The following is a 17959-nucleotide window of genomic DNA, read 5'->3' on the forward strand; positions in this document are numbered from 1 at the left end:
AAGACACAGCTGATAGTAAGGATGCTGCTACGCAAAGATAAGGACACGATCCAAAAATATTTCTAATAGTATTCTGACAGCAAAACAAGAATCTACATGCCAACAAATGAACATCAACAATCTCTCTTCCTCAAAATTAAAAGGGGTTTTGTAGACTCAAAATTGAGCACCTGCAAGTAGTTTTTTTTCTCTGTACAATTTAAGGTATGAGCTTTCAAGTCAGATATTAACATCTTGGAAATTTTATCAAGCAAATCCCCGCGGTAAAAGTAGTGATGGTTTTCTATTCTGAACTAATGAGGATAGACACTTCTGTCAATGGGAAGAGGAAATTGTTTTCAAGTTTGCCATCTTACCGGTTCTCCATTCAAACAATGAGCTTCTACTAACTCTAGGAAGACAGACACACGATCACTTGCATCAATTTCAATTCTTTTTCCTTTAGTTTTTGAGGAAGCTGTAGGTTTTCTCATTCCAGGCAAATTCTTTGCCATCTGTAAGGTCTTAATAGCTTCTGATAATTCTCCCATCTTCTTCTGGGTTTGGGCCTTAACCAAGTGATAAACAGGATGTTCTCTCACCTAAAAAAATATAATGAGATAAGGAGTTCCCAAATTTTACTTTATGTATAGTATTCAAATCCCTTGAAAGAAGATTTTTAATTTTTTTTTTTAAATATTGACCTCTGTTCCTTCTTTCCTCCAAATATATCCAATTTAAATTTCAGTCATTTACTTATGAAAATATTAGAATTTTCAAAGAGTATGCAAACTAGTAATTAAGTAACTTTTTAATTAAAAAAAGAAAAACTGTTATATGAGATAAGACTTTGGGATAGAAAAACATTCATTACAGCATTATTTGAAACTAGACTGAACTTTAAGGGATTTTAAGCGTCTCCCACACTGCTGTATGCACCTTCATTAGGGTATTAATTAAAAGAAGTATACAATCATTATTCGGCACAAGTCCTGCCTGCCATTTCTCCACCTTCTTAAACCATACTTCACATGAAAAGGAAATGTCGGTAAGGGAAATGTAACTGTGTACAAAGCTGCAGGCATCTCAGTGTCTCCTAACTACGTAGTTAATCTTCAGCTTGCTTGTGTCACTTGGAGGAAGGAACCAAGATGGGAGCATGCTTGCAAGGAAATGGTAGTTCGTCAATTTTCAGCTAAGCTCTGTCAAGAGACATAGCACAACTCAGACCTAATGAGTGCTGTGTAGAGTGTTCCCAACTCAGTGTTAATCATACATAAAGTTCCACTGATGTCAACAAATCAAAAATCTCATATTGCAACGTATTAGCCCCAAGAAATAAAACTGGTGAGGACCACTGCAAAACAGTGGAAGTTTCCTAATACAGTGCTTAATTTATCAAATTTGCTCCTGAAGGGACAGAAAAGATGGACAAAGATGTGACATTAATGGAAGAGAGCATAGCATACGGCTACTCTCTTAGCACTTAGAGCACTTAAAGCAGCATGAATTGTTGAGAGGTAACTACAGACCCCTTGTGATCCCCTCATGCATCTGTGCATATCTTCATTAGCAATTGTACGCCTGCGCAAAAAGAAACAACATTGGATCGCTCTTCAAGTCCTTCTACGCTGGCTTTTAAAGACTGTTGCTAGGTTAGTCTGGAATTACAAATTCTGTTTATGTAACATGTTTTTGATATTTATGTGAGGATTTGAGAAAAAGCTACCACTTCTTTCTCTTGTATTTCAAAACAATTTCAACATGTTGTAATAAAGTATTAGTTTTATCCTTATGGTCATTTCTTTGATAAATATTCAGATACCATGTTCATATAAACATTTAGATATTAAACTTGTAGTGGAAGAGACATAAAAAGTTCCGTTTAAAAATTATTATATACAAAAACATACAACTTCAGATGATTGACTGAATAAAATTGTTTCATTCTTTTGTCCAACTCACCTCAAAATTGTAGCTCAGACAAAGTTCCAAGGATTGAGAACATAGTTTAGTATTGTTTTGAGCCAAATACACCTGGGCCATTAGTAAGTGTGCATCTGCGTAAGAAGGATTCCTCTCAAGACAGTAATGTAGATTACTATGGGCTGCTTCAATATCCCCTAGGAAGTTAAAAAAGGGAAAGTGAAAGAGTAGTTCATATAAAATACAGAGCATTTATTAATTATTTGCCAATTTTATAATTTGGGTTTTTTTAAAAAATATTTAGCGAATAAACTCATATACAAAATATTATGTGGCTATGAAATAAAATCAAAACCAGGTCAAAGGCAAGACATTTTCCCATTGTTCCATCTGCAAATCGTTCAATAAGTGATCTTTTTTGGAAGCAATAAATTAAAAAAAAAAACTCTATTTATGTGTCTGTACAATTAAGATACACTCATACAAATCACAAAAAAAGGCAGTGCAAATGTTCTTCACATAACTGTAATGCTGTGTTCCGCAGTGAAAGAAAAATACTCATCATGATTTAAAAGTGTGAAATTAATTTTTTATATTAAAGTAACTAAAGAGGTAGATAGCTAACCATTTGTATAACTATTACCTGATAAGTATTTCACTTTTGCAATTAAAAAGACAGCTTGTTGAAGACCAGGCACAGTTTTTACCACAGTTTCAAGAACAGAAGCACAGTGCTTGAGAAGTGGTGAAGGAGACTGCCCAGGACTTGCAGGCTAGGAGTAGGAAAAAAAAAAAACAACACAACAACAGAAAAAAAACAAACCACAAAACAAACAGAAAACCACACTTCAGTTGACAGGTTTTCAACTTAGATTTCATTCTAAGTCTGAGCTTCACTTTAAACTCAAATGAGCAATAGCAAAGCATTGTTATTTTCTTCAGCCCAAAAAGCCAAAAGCTGTCATTGTGAAGAAATATAAAAATATGTTTTAAATTCAAGGGGGCAACTTCTTGATATCAGCAGAAACATAAGACTGCCTCATGGACTTCAAGGATGATAAAATGCTTCAGACCTGACATAAGCTGACGAGTCAGTCCATAAACATTTGGCGACATACTCTGAATTACCATGCCAACTCATCCAACACAACGGTAACATGAACTAAATTTCAAGAGAGCTGAAGTTGTAATGAACGACCAGAAGGATGAGAAGAAAAAGTTCTGGTCCTGTCCCTCCTACGCTCATTCCACATCACAGAACATGTCCACACTGCTAGCAACAAACTGAAAATAACAGCTGAGAAATAGCTACTTTCATGTAAACTGCTAGTACAATGTACCACACTTTCGTTATTCATTATCAGAAACGTTGTTCATTTCCCTCTATTACTCTAGCGAGTTGCTAACTGTTATATATATAAAAGGAAAAGGCACTTAAAGATCTTTCTGTTCACAACTAACGTTTCCACAGGACTCATGCCCTGGGGAAGCAGCAATCCTCCACTATCAAACTGGAAGCTTCCACCACCTGGCTAAACTCCTCACTTCCTAATACCACAAACTCCTTTGTGCGATAAAGAGATAACGAAACTTCACTATCTTTTCTTTTAGAAATCTTTCTATGGACAATAGTTCAGGAAAAACAGTTTTCATTCCAAATTAAAAACCATCATTGCCATTAAGTACTTCTGGAATAGTACTCCAGGAAAATCTTCAGACAAGACACTATCTCACAGAATGACACTTCTTATTTATCTCCATGTGTGACATGAAATTGTCATTGGTACTGATGTTTTAGACTTTTGAACATTACCATTTCATTATAGACGGTGGGACAGATCATAACAATGGAAAACTACTTGTTTGCCTGCTGGATTTTAAAACCGTAGATAAACAAATATTTATGGGAAGTTTCTATAATTAGACTAGAAATCTGCTAACAACAGAATAACAAGAGTCTGCTCCCAGCTATTTCCAAAGAATAATCTATTTAACAAAGACACTATTTAAAGAAACTTTAAATGTGTTTCTTCTGCTTTAGAGATGTCAGGTTCCCATTCAATTTATTAAGTTCTACATGCTTTTGTTGCCAAAACTAGCACAAGCAAATTCAGTCACAGAAAATTAGCCATCTAAGTAATTGAGATTTTTCTTTGGAATAGTAATAATAATATAAAAATTATTTAATTATGATATAATAATATAAAAATTCCACTGATTTTTACCAACACACAAAAGAAACTGAAACGAAGAAAGAACATATGTATATTGAAAAGATATCCTGAGCTGACAAAAATATTTCAAGAATAGGATTATCAGTGTGAACATCCCAGTTTCATATTGAGATAGCTCTATTCACTGTATTGTTACAGTCTCCTGATCAAGAGAGATGCTAAAAAAGTATAAATACACACACACACTGTGCATTAAACAAATATTCGAAGTTTCCTCAGGTGTCATTATTCCAACTTGCTCACTTCACAAAAGGTGTACTTTCATAGTTATTTTGATTAAATAGTAATATAATATCTTAAAACACACTTATTTCAAATAAATTCACTTTTTAAGAGGGAAAATTTTCTAAATTTTTGCTTCATATTTAACTGATCTCAAAATGAAATCCAAGAATAATTTCCATTTTCAGACAGATGTGATCTACAGCTGCTTACCTGTGCTGGGCAAAAATTAAGATATTCCCTAATGATTTCTAGCAAGAAATCAGGGTTTAGTTTTTCAAAGTATTCCACACCAAGAGGAAAACCATGCAAAGATGAAAAATGAGTATCCAGAACATCATTCAATAAGGCAATAACTTCTTGTCTCTTATGTTTTTTCATAGCTAGGACTGCACGCAAGAAAGATAATTCCTACAGAAAAAAAAGGAATAAAACATTCTCCATATTCCAGATATGTTAATCTGTCACTCATACAATACTACATAATTATTAAATGTTAGCCATATCTTCTTTATATTTAGGGATACTGTAAGACATTTAGTATGTTCACTGTAAATGACACTGATGATTATTATATCAATGCATTTCTTTAATTTGTGCAAGAAGCTCTAAATTTCTCTGAGCACAAAATCCTGAAAATAATTAATATCCCTTCCTGACGTTTTAAACTTCTTTTCAGAGATAAAGCACTGCAGGAAGGCAATGATGTTTTTGCTCTGCAAGCAAACAGCCTTGTGTTGCGACGTTAAGTAACACATTAAATTAGATTGATAGGAAGAAAAGCTGAAATTTAGATTTAATGGTACTCCATTAAGAATGCTCTGCTCAAGTGACTGAAATATAGAACATGAAGTAGCTAGTAGACCACAATTCAGATGTAATCAAAGTATTTTAATGAAGGAAGATGTCTCCTACCCCAGATTTCCCAATGGACTGTTGAATTTCATTAAGAAACTCCAACTGCTGTTCCGCATCTTCTAATTGCCCTTGTATTAGCTGACAACGGATAATTCCTGTAACATTTAAACACTTTATTGCAGATTCATCTTCCTAGTCAAGCACATGCTTTGTTTTCCAGAATTAACTTTTTCTCCCCTCAACCTCTTCATAAAGTAGTGATATGAGAAGAAAGAATAGATCAAGACTTACAGTAATGCAGATTTTATGTACTTACAAATACCTAGGATAGATGATACACGATTGATACGTTAATATATGCAATGCTATAAAGCAGTTTCATGGAAAGATCTCATCCCTTATATTACAAAGTTTAACACAGTAAAACTTCCACTGGTTCTAGACTAAGTAGAAGCACCATAAAGTTTGGCTTCTAAATTCAGAACAAGTACAAGAAGCAAAATGAAATTAAAAAAAACCCACACAGCCCCCCACCACACAAACAAACCACTCCTACCCTCTAAATTTTTCGTACTGTTTGAAGTTTCAGAATAGAAGGCAATGGCATAGTCAAAGAGAAAAAAATGCAGGAGAAAATCTGTGAAGCAAGTATGCTATATTTACTCTCCATTTTCTTGACAGCAATTGGACTTTATCAAAAGTAATTTTTTTTTCAAAGAACCAAAATGTACACCAAATGTGTCAGATGTTTTGACTTGATTATGTTTTTCAATCTAGTTTAGACACGTATGTAGCCATGAACAGCTTGTTCTATCAACTGCCCTTGAATTTTTTTATTTTTGTAATGCCTGAGTTCTCTAGTTCTTAAGCACTACAGAAATAAATAAAAATATATATATATACATATACAGCTAAATCTCTGTCCTTACCATTACTTTGAGAGTTCTAATTTAAAAGAGAAAAGTTTCACTTTTCAAAAGGGAGACCCAAAGACATACCCAGTGAGGAGAAACTGTTACTATAAGGAAGACAGCATAACATGAATCAGGAAGTACTGCCCAATGTGCCTGTTCTAATAGTTCTACATTTTCCTAGTAGCAGGAAAACTTGATCAAAAAAGTATCATCTGTGTCTCAAGACCATTGAAAACCAAAAGAAAGTGTAAGACCTTACCAGTTAGTGCAGAAACACTTGTTTCATCAAGTGTCATAGCAGTCTTGTACCATTTTAAAGCTTCTTTCACTTTCCCTTGTAAAACCATTTGGTAGCCAAGTTCAGTAGCAAATTCTGCATTGTTGGATGCCAAATCAGATGCTCTTTCAACTAAGGTTTGTGTATGCTGAAGGATGAGTTGGTTCCGGCCACACTAATGGTAAGAATAATCTTTAAACCTTAAGTTTTTTTATTTTTCAGACTCCTTAGAACACCACACTGAATATTGCTGTAGCAGTTGAGACAACAACATCTCATATAAGACTAATATAATCTGTAGTAATTCCATAAAAATTGTGACATTAAAGTGTGCTGGATTCAAACAAATATACAATACCATACAATAAGGAATAGTTGATAGTTGCTTTGAATGCTTCCTTAAAACTATTTTGATAAATACAAAGACTAAAGAAACCTTCAGTTTCAAGGCTATGTGATTAACCTTGTCACTTTCCTATATTAAGAATATGGTTGGTGGACATTTGAGTGTATTTTCATTGGAAACCTATTCTCTTATGTAAAAGCAAGCAGTAAAAACATTTTAGGAATAAGATGGCTTGTATTGTAATTCATACTTAATGTAAAACTTTAAAAATGTAGTTACCAAAGGCTACACAAGAGAATCTATTTCAATTGTCTGCAATCTTCTACTTTTTAATGGACATTTAACATCTGTCTACCAGAAAATAAAACAAAACCCGGCATATATAGATAGTTGTATGCTGCTTAAGGAAAAAAGCATACTCACTGTTCTACTGAAAGCTAAAGCCATTTTACAGAAGAGCTGTGAATTACGTGGTTCTAACCTGTCCAGTGCTTTAATTAGGTCTCCCAGCCTTGCTGAAGCCTTGGAGAAAAAGGAGTAACATAATAAGTAATAGAAAGAATTAACAGATTAGGACAATTGAATAGTTTTCACTAAAAACTAGTCATGTATTTTACTATGCAATAGTATCTTGAAATTTAAACTCAGAAGTTTTCAGGGCTAGGAGATTTATTTTGGAATTCCTAGAAAAATACTTTGGAATAGTAAAGTGACAATCATCATGATCATGTGTCCTCTATACATGCTCTAAAAAAAGTAAAAGACTTGAGCTGAATCTGATATAATGGAAGAGTCCCACAAAGCAAGATAGTCTGAGGAATCCAATCTGTGAATCTTGTTCAGGCTTCAGTGTGATACAGACACACATGCTCAAAACCAAAGCACTTCCAGAGGCTCAGACTTTTAACACCACAGTTTCTCAATCCACCTAAGATACTTCAGAGATTTCTGGGGTTACAATAACAAGATACATGGGGTTTTTAAATATGATTTTAGATGTAGACACCTGAATCATGTTTAAATATCATCAGGTTTCTTAATTTTTTCCTAGACATGGGTCTTAGTCACATGTGACATTTTACCCCAGAATCTTTTGTTTACACCCTACCATGTCCAGCAAGTTTCATTCCTGGACAGCTTTATTGAATTAGAGTCTGCAATTGTTACTGTTTCTCCATATTTCCTATGATTGTGCATAAGTAAGACTTAAATTCGATTATAAATACACTTATGACTAAAGAGTTCTTTGCAATAACTAAAAGAGTGTTAGACAACCTGAAATACCTTTTCCTCTAGAACTTGAAAAAAGCTGCAAAACACTGAAAACACTTTACTTTTTTGCTAACTCTCCACTTAAATTATACCAGCATTTTTGCATAATGAGAAAAAGATATTTAAAAATATTTAATGATTTTTTGTGACATTTTAGATAATATATTTTTAAGTTTCCTGAAAAATGGCACAAGCATCCTATGTACAAAATACACGCATATATCCCTGTGCAAAAAAGGATCTTGGGAGTAGAAGGAAAAGTTAAAGCGAATTCTTAGAGCTAAAAAACCCTCAGTAATTGTCAAAAAAGGGTGAACAAAGCACAGGTTATACAATCTAACATCGCAGACTGTTGTTAAGTGACTATGACGCCCTTCCAAAAATTGATCACTACAAGACCTCATTATTTCCCTTATTTCAATTAATAAAATACTTAAAATTAATGGAACACTTACAATAACTTATGAATTTATCAAAAGAGCATTTAAACAATAAAAGATTGCTTTGATGATTCAAATCAACATGATTCAATTAACTTTCCAGAGGAGACTTCTGTTTGGCTTGATTCCTGTTCTCTGGAAAGATGGAGGTAAAAAAATACGTTTCCCTTAGCATCCAGAAAATACCCCAACAATAAGCTAGAGCAGCCATTTGAGTCAGAATAGGTGAATATATCTCTTCTTGCAGATAAGTAGTGTAGCACAGGACCAGACAAAGTATACGAGGAGAAGACATAAAGAAGATCTAGTCCCTACAAAGGCTGTGTTATGCTCAACAATCTGCTAATAAAAAGACTCACCTCAGATATATTTCCTTCCCTGCACAGATAATGCAGGGCCTCCATTCTTATGGCTTCCAAATTGAAGGCATCTTTCTGCAATAGTCTAAAGCCAAACAAAAGGCAAATGTAAGGAAACTGAAATAAAACCTTTGCTCAATTATCTGTTTTATCCTAAAAGAGGAATAAAATAACTTGTATTGCACAGTCACTTTAAGTCATAGCTCTCAATTGAAAGCATAGCTTTGTTACTTCATGCCTATCTTAAAAAAAGGTCCTCTTCCATCCAAAATGGATTCACGTACTGATGTAGTATCCTCACAGAATTGCAAGGCTGGGTTCTAATAAAACTCAATTTAGTTTAAATTTATTTTTTTTAAAAAACTGATTTAACTAATTCAAATTCATTAAAAATTAATGGAAACCTATCTACTTTTGTCTCAAAGTGTTCTTACAGTGTAAACATGGCAAGAACACAATTAGTGGTGTGCTACTTCATACTCAACCTATGTGCCGTTTCAACTGCCTGCTCCCAGTCCTGCAAGGCTAGTTGTAGCTTCATTTTCTTTATGAAAGCAGGAATGAAGTTTGGAAAGTTTGCAATTATCTGGTTCACAGTTTCCAGAGCTCCTGAATAATTCTGTCGGACCTCAAAATACTGTGCCTAATGGAAGGAAGAGAAGTCACATCAAAAGTCTGTACATTCATATAGGTGAGAAGATTCAGAAGTTCTTTCATACAGAAACCAGGAGAACGAGCTAGTGAGAGAAAGGGGCGGGGGGATCTTTCTTTAAGTAATAGTTTTATTTCAGCATCCACCACAACTAGAGATACTGCAACACTCAAATAGCAAAAGATGACGTGTAAAACCTGGTGTGTGGTAAGCACTCTATAACAATGGTAATTGCAGTATTTACAAGTTATTAGTCAGCTACAAGCAAGAAAAAGACAGAGAGATGTAGTCGAAGAGTAAAACTGTCTTATTAGGTTTCAAATAACTTTGCATAAAGCATCTCACAATTTTAGGATATTGAACACAACCCACAGATTAAACATTTTTCCAAGCCCTGAGGTACGTATCATCTAAAAACCCACAGACAGTAGGTCACTGTTGTTGTTGCCAGAATTAACCATTTTTTAATTGTAAAGCAATTTACAGGGTACTCCAAATACAAAACTACTTCAGAAGTATAACAGTTTTAAATGAATTCGAGTAGAAGTCAATTTAGGGCTTAAATCCTCTATTTTGCTTTGATGCTTAAAATTTACTTAACATATTCCAGGTGACTGTGTGCATGCCATTTTATTTCATATTTTTGAGATAGAAATGGTGCAAACATATAGTTTCTGAGAGTTAATTTTTTAAGCCATAGCAAGATAGCCATCTGTGCAAAATCTAATTGCAGTAACTAAATTTGAGATATACTGGTAATTGAACTCAACAGTCCGCATACAGCCAAGCACACAGGCCTAACCAAACACCATTGTGCACGCTCTCCTGAACTTTAGTCTTATTTTCATTGAACAATTTTTTTCTGCGTTTAGCTTTAGAATATTAAACAAACATTTATTAATGAGTAACAATGTCTGTGATATAAGCAAGTAGTATACTCTGAAACAGAAAAATGTGTGAAGAAAACAATTCATGCCACTCCCTTAACGAATATAATCAAAGCGAACACTTGAAACGGACTAATGATGATTAAAAAAGAGCGTTAACAATGTTCATAGATGATCACATTACAGTGTTTAACTACTACTTTTTTTGCCATGGCACACAGCAATTCTGTGATGTGGATAGGTGTCCCGTGCAAAAAGGAAGAAATCACACATACTTTCACATTTTCAGGTGATTTGAAACCTCATTTGTTACATATAACTACATGAATAAAACCAGGTTTTCTTGTGTACACAGTAAAATTATAACCTCAATGTACATTTAGACTAACTGTATTTAATCTATACCTTTCTTCTTTTACATTTACATTACAAAAAAAGAAAAAAAAGCGCGTCATTTTAACATACTTAAAAGAAATACAGATGTGCGGGAATAAATAGTTACAAGCTCCAGCTCATCCAAAAAAAAAAAAAAAAGGGTGAAAATTTTATTTAGTGAAGCAATATCCCATTGCAGCAATGTTTTATACTAGAGAAATGTAATAATATAACAATAATGCACCAGAAATGCATAATTTTATATATGGTAACAGACACAGTGTACCATTACTGCAACCCAGGCATGCCCCTTTGTCTTAATCTTCAAAGAAAGTGAGAAGTCTTACCAACCTTGGCTACTCATTAAAATTAACTATAAAATATTTTAAATGGGCTGTTTACCACAGGAAACAGAAGTGTCAGTGTATTTTTATTCTGCCAGTAATCAATTTGTGTGATAACTGTTCTATATTCCTTAAACAATTTCATAAATCAAGTCAAACTTCATGTCTGCTAAAACCTAGTCTTTTCCTCTGAACAAAAAGAGTATGAATGAGCTATATTTCTATTCCTTGGACAAGCTCACTTATAGACAAGTCTTCTCAGCATCTCTCTAATCACTTTAAAAGACTAATATGACATTTAGAAAGTGTTAAAATAATGAAGTAAACTTACTTTACCAAGCAGAGCAAAAACATCATTGCCTTCCTGCAGTGCTTCATCAAAGTATTTCACAGCTTTTTTAATGTGAGTTTCTTTCCCACAGGTGAGATCAAGCCATGCTTTCAAAATCAATCCCTGTAAACAAAATATGAATTGGAATTCTTCACTAACTAGGTAGTAAAAAAAGTATACTAGATACAGTAATAAGTAGAAATAACTTAAAAATAAAATAGGACTTAAAATGAAGGTATCTATTTTTAACTATTTGAAATACATATTTAAATTGTAACCAGTCTACAGCATAACCTAAAATATTAGTAATTCATTCCAGCATTAAATTAATCAAATAGTATATTTATTTACAGGATTAAAAAAAAAAAAAAAACCAACAAACCAAACAGTGGCACTGAACTAGTCTAACATGCTAAGCAGGCAGAACAAAACCTCGCAGAAGTGATCGCATAAGACTGTAAGAATATTTTCTGGAAACATTTCTGCAGAATATTTTCTTCAGACTTTGTTTATATCAGACATTGAGAAACTTATGGGGTGCTGAAAAGAGAGAGAAACTTGTTTTTTTCTTCTACTATTTGATTAGAAAGAAAAACCCATATGTAAAGAGCAAAGATCTGACATTTCCCAAATCCCCAACAGAATTATTAAAAAAAAAAAAAAAACCAAACAGTACTTAAAATTCATTAATTACAAGTAATAATTCCTTCAATGAAAAGACACGTTTGACCTTTTAAAAATTCTATTTCTCTGTGCATTCCAGACGCTTATGTAAGTAAATCAAATCTATTTTGAAGTGCTGGATTATTTAACCAAATTATAATTGCCATCAAAACAAAAATTTAAACTACGAAATATGACTAGCTCTTTTGTAACATAAAATTAAAGAAGTGAGTCACATATTTAAAACTTAAAGGTTAGTAGAAAAGCTGTATTTTGTAATTGCTAACAATCAGGATCATGATTTTATTATACAACAGAAACAGGCTGAAATTCATCTACTCAAGCATTTTTTAAAAATGGGAGGTATTTTACTCCTATATAAAGAGTACACAAAGTATCTTATCAAAACAAACTGTATATACTAAGCAAATAATATTTCACTAAGTTCAAGCACCCATAACCACCTCCCAATAAATCTGAAGTACACATAACTTTGCATTGTCAAACTAGGAAAAGGGGTAAGCATAAGTGAACTCATAAAAAAGGAAAACTATTTGTTTTCTATGTATTTAAATGCTAATGTACGTTTTTATGTATGTGTCCCTCAAAAAAAAAAAAATTATTTCAAATCCATTAAATACTTCTGCTGGAAATATTTCTTACTAAGCAACATTCCCAAATAGTAGCTCTTAAAAACAAAAATAAGCAAACAAAACCCAACTACTACGGTTTCAATAAGCAGTCACAAATACTGCTATTTTACCAAAATGGCATATCCTTAGTCTTTTTAGAAATTAACTTATTAATGCTTTGTGATGTCCTTAATTATTTCTTCATTAGTAAAAATCAGCAGTAATTAAAAATGACTACCAATTTTAATTAATAATCAGTGATAGTTCAAAAGCTAAGCCATTACTTAAATTCATAACGTAATTTTAGAAATTAATGTTTAGAATAGCTGCAGATTTCTAACTCATGTAATATCATGCAAACCATAAAACTGTACATCATAAATTGAGCAATGTACTGAACCACACAGAGGAACAATTCAGAAACAACATTTGTGTTTAATACTAGTGTCATAAGAGAACAATTATGCATTCAATTTTAACAGCTCTGCCTTGAAGATGTCTGACTACAAAAAAAAAAAAATTTTTTTTTTTCCTCTCCTTAAAATTCAAGGTGATACCTTGTCATGGTTTAACCCCAGCCAGCAACTAAACCCCACGCAGCCGCTCGCTCACACTCCCCCTCCAGTGGGATGGGGGAGAGAATCAGGAGGGCACAAGTAGGAAAACTCACGGGTTGAGATAAAAACAGTTTAATAATTGAAATAAAACTAAGTAGAACAGTAATAATAACAATGATAACAACAACAATAGCAGAATATACAAAGCAGGCAATGCACAATGCAACTGCTTACCGACCGTTGACTGCGTGTCACGAAGGGGGGCAAGCCTCCCCCCGCCCTGGTTTTTATACTGAGCATGATGTCACATGGTATAGAATACCCCATTGGCCAGCTGGGTCAACCACCCTGGCTATGCTCCCCCTCTCTCCCACAGCTTCCTCTGCACTTGGCAGGGCATGGGAGGCCAAAAAGAGAAACAAGAAGTCCCCGGTGCAAGCACCACCCAGCAACAACCAAAGCATCAATGGGCCATCAATGCTCCTCTCATACCAAACCCAAAACACAGCACACCCCCCAAGCTACTGGGAAGAAAGTTAACTCTGTCCCAGCTGGAACCAGGGCATACCTCCTTTGGAAAAAAAAACCACCACAGTAAGTTTTTACAAAACTCGCTAAAGGTTAAAGATTCTAGTGAATTTTGGTATCTGTATATAAATGCAGAATACATTGCTACATACAACACTTACACAGATTTTAAAACAAACTACACTCAGTAAAACCCTAGGAAATTTTGCCTTTAACAAGGCAAATTTAAATCCCCAAAATTTAAATCGCCAATCCTCTGGGTATTTCTGAATCTTCAGATTCAAAACAGATGTCTCCCTCTAGTGAGGCTATCGTGCTTAGTTTTTTGGTAGGAATTATGACGCTCAGTATCAAGTAGCAAAATTGGCATAACTACATATTATTTCCATTGGTCAATGCAGACCTCTCACTTATTAAGTGAAAATAAATACTTAGTGGACAAAAAAAAAACATTATGAGAATTGGGAATTGTACTTGGCCCTGTCGAATTCATGACATTAAGAAAGAAAGTATTAGAACACAAAACAGTTAATTAAAGGAAACCTCCAAATAGCATCGGCACAATAAGTCTAGCTTCACAGTATACACGGTTATTACTATTACTATCTTACATAAAAAAAAATTTACCTCTTTTCCACCACCAGAAACTTTGATCATTCTATCAACATATTCACGGGCTTTGTCCTCGCGACCAAGATGCCACAAAAATAAGCCAGCGAAGTACAGAGCCTGCTGTCCTGCTGTTTTACGTTGCTCCTTCATTTTTGCATCCAACTCCAGAATAGCATCTCGATCTGAAAAGATTTTGTTCAGAGCTTTGTTGATAGCATTTCAAAATATTACAAAAGAGCAGCACATACAGCCAAGGGCTTCCAAAGCAAACACTGTTTTCTGTATTATATATTGATAAACACACAGGCAATCCCTCCCAATTAAAAATATTAATCAGGTACAGATGTAAAAGACAGAAGAGGGTCCCATCAGCACAGCCATTTGCGCAAGAACCCCACTATTTGTTAAACCTTAGGTTTGTAGCCAAGACTCCTGCCAGATAAATGGAAACTTGACAATAAGGTTCACGTTTATACCAGTGTCTGCCAAATAAGTAAGCAGTTAACAGTAGAGCCGCCATAAAATGCTGAACACAACATGATTTATCTCCAGAACCCCAGGAAAATATGTGATGCATCTCTCAACACTAAAGCTCAGTTTCTTACATCCTCATTGTTATTGTCAGTTGCTCTCATCAGGTAAATCCCATATAGAAATTTCATTTGGTGCGTGGGACTTACTGCCAAATATTTTCTTTTACCCACATTCACTCCTTTTTTAGGAGCCATTAAAATCAAACGTCTGACTCCTACTGCCATGACCTTCTCAGAGAGTCTTGAAATGCATGATAATTTTGCTGCCGTACAGCATTAATCCTCAGGGACTCAAATAAGAGTTATGTCATTAGTCAGAGCTGTTTCACATCATACTGCTTAACAAAGTTGTCAGTAACAGTTATAAATCTGCAGAGTCAGGAATATACCAGGGCAATAGCTTAATAACAACTCAGTTTACCTGATAAACCAACTGTGTTTTTGAGAATATAATTCTTAGCAAAATAACCCCAGTTTTTAGATTGGAGAAAGGAATACCAAAGTTCACAACATTCTTTTCGTCACTTGTAAGGGCAGAGTAACTTGAAAGATAAAAATGGCATGGCTTTAATGACTTCTTGAATTGCAGTTCTGCTCAAAAGAGCCAATATCAGGCAAGAGTGAACAACAATCACAAGAAGCTTTTTTTTCCAAGAAAGATTTTTCATCGTGGTAGGTAAGTCAGTTTTGGGGTTTTTTTTTTTGTGTTTTATTTTAACATTCAGTCTTACTCTTCACAGTTTTGTGTTTTGGTATTTTTGCTTACAATCTTAGTAAGTCACTCAATTCAGTACTAGATACTGTGACAAATTCAAAGCTGGAGTACACCTTTTTAAATTAGGCAGAATTAGTCTACAACCCTCAGATCTTAACACACAGCTGTTTAAAACACAAAGCAATACTGTCTTAATGAGCATACCTGGGTTAGGGCTCTTTTTATGGGCATAAATCAGAGCCATCATTGTACAAAGTGACACCTCCTGTTTGTTTTTAATAGACTCCAACTGTCGAATACCCTCTTGGATGTCACCTAGTGAAAACAAGTGCAGAATAGACTATAACATCTTTCAAGACACAGAATATCAGCATCAAAACCTCAATCTGACTTAAATTTTTCCCTTTTCTGTGTTTTTGATAACACTTCCTTCATAACTTCCTTCATTGTCCACACATCCATTTTCACTTGTTTGTGCAAGTTTTTCAAACAGACACAAGAAAGAAAAAAGCATCTCAATGCAGAGAACTTAAAAGGAGTTATGTGCTAGTTCTGCCAACTGCCATAAAGATGAAAATCATCTTTATTATTTGTTTTATACAGGGCATTGTGCAGCTCTTTTTGCTCCTGTTTCTTTATATAGCCAAGATTTTTGCCTTGTTTGTGTGAATCTTTTGAACATCAATAGAAGAGACAACATCTTGAAAAACAGGAACGTATGATTGTAAAACAAACAAAAAAATTCAGGGAGTTTGGGAATAGATACACCACCTCTAAATCTTTTGAATCCTTTCTAGCCCCCTGCCGCAGCCCTCCCCCACTTTGGGTTACTGGTTAGTATTCTGTGACATCCTTGATTTAGCTAAATAAACTTCTCAAAACAGTTTAATGTACACAAAGATCCCCCCAATGGGTATTAGCTGTCAGCTCCTCTGAGGCAGATGGATACAACAAAGTTACATACAACTGCATTAAAGGGGCGAGATATTAGCTGGAACAAGCAAATTTATCTTTGTGATACAAAGCAATGGGCATTTGGGCAGGGCTCAAATTCCCTCCAAAGAACCCGTTTACTTGACCCACGTCCATGTAACCATTTAAAAAAAAAACCCAAACAAAAAAACCACAACCAAAAAACCCAAAGACATACTCATTACTTCTCACTTCAGTACTATGTGGTCTAGATCAGTTTCATTCAAACTGGCGGGGGGTGGGAGTGGGACAGTGATAGATCATGAAACACTGGTAATCTTCTCAACATGGAAAACATTCAGACTCCATTACATTGCTTTCTTTCCGTGAATTTTGTGACGCAAGGACGATCAGCGTTTTGGGAGGGCGGCGGAGGGACAGGACACAACAACCAGCTCCCCAGTCTCGCATTACCTGCCCTCAGGGCGCCGTAGGCCCGGTAGAAAAGGAACACCGGATCGCTGCCCAGCCGCCCCAGCGCCTCATCCGCCGCAGCCCGGACGTGGTGGAAGTAGCCTTCCTGGCAGTAATAATTGAGCAGAGCCTGCGGGAGAGGCGGCCACGGTTCACTCGTGCAAACGCTTCACCTCCGGGACGGCAGGAGACCACGCCGACCTTCCCGGACCGGCCCCGTCTGGCCGCTCGCCCTCCTGCCCCGGGCTCCACCGCCCCCTCCTGCTGTTCGCCGCCCTCCCACCCGCCGGCCCCAGCCCTGCGCAGCCCCACGCCCGCGGAGAGGCCCGGAGCAGGACGGCGCCCGGCAGCAGCGCCCACCTGTTGCACCTCAGCGTCCATCGTTGCTACCCAGCGCCGCTAAGGGAGGGCCTCCGGAAGGGCAAGGGAGAGCCTAGCAGCACGCTGCCATTGGCTGGCTAGCAGGAGCGCCCGCTGCCATTGGCTCGGAGGGAAAGGAGGCGGGAGAGACACGGGAAGGAAAACTTGTGGAAAATGTCGGAACGCGCCTGGCGGCCCATTGGGGTCTCGGGATATGGGGGCGGGACCACCCGAACGGGAGGTCCCGTACCATTGGGTGCGAGGCGGAGGGGGAGGGGTTTGAGCATACCTTGGCGGGCAGTGCTGGTCGGGAGGGTGCGGCGCCGCCTGTCGGCGGGGCCGGGCGGCGGAGCCGGCTCTCCCTGAGGAGCGCGCCCAGCGGTTAGTCTGGCACTGCCTGAATGCTGAATGGAAAGCTTTGGGAATTTGTTTACTTCCTTGCTTTTTTTGGCTGGACATACAACTAAGTGGCCCACACTCCGTATGTTTCATAATGTATCTCAATACTGAGCACTTCAAGTTATGTGACGCTTCTCTGTAGAAATGAAGTAGCAGTG

General features: G+C 36.0%; 1 protein-coding gene across 1 annotated transcript in view; it reads right to left on the bottom strand.

Moving 5' to 3' along the window:
• Positions 1 to 17448, bottom strand: part of TTC21B (tetratricopeptide repeat domain 21B) — a 44493-nt gene extending 27045 nt beyond the window's left edge. The window contains exons 1-14 of the mRNA XM_075153108.1: positions 17403 to 17448; positions 17043 to 17172; positions 15861 to 15971; positions 14424 to 14590; positions 11417 to 11539; positions 9313 to 9470; positions 8828 to 8912; positions 7180 to 7278; positions 6393 to 6585; positions 5277 to 5374; positions 4575 to 4772; positions 2549 to 2678; positions 1945 to 2102; positions 357 to 581 (exon numbers count right to left, since the gene is read on the bottom strand). Coding sequence (XP_075009209.1) covers positions 357 to 581; positions 1945 to 2102; positions 2549 to 2678; positions 4575 to 4772; positions 5277 to 5374; positions 6393 to 6585; positions 7180 to 7278; positions 8828 to 8912; positions 9313 to 9470; positions 11417 to 11539; positions 14424 to 14590; positions 15861 to 15971; positions 17043 to 17172; positions 17403 to 17423 — 1896 coding nt within the window. The 5' untranslated portion in view covers positions 17424 to 17448. The remainder of the gene's footprint in view (positions 1 to 356; positions 582 to 1944; positions 2103 to 2548; positions 2679 to 4574; positions 4773 to 5276; positions 5375 to 6392; positions 6586 to 7179; positions 7279 to 8827; positions 8913 to 9312; positions 9471 to 11416; positions 11540 to 14423; positions 14591 to 15860; positions 15972 to 17042; positions 17173 to 17402) is intronic.
• Between the last annotated feature and the right edge of the window lie 511 nt (positions 17449 to 17959).

This window comes from Calonectris borealis, chromosome 6 (genome assembly GCF_964195595.1).
Source record: "Calonectris borealis chromosome 6, bCalBor7.hap1.2, whole genome shotgun sequence".
NCBI classification, from domain to species: Eukaryota; Metazoa; Chordata; class Aves; order Procellariiformes; family Procellariidae; genus Calonectris; species Calonectris borealis.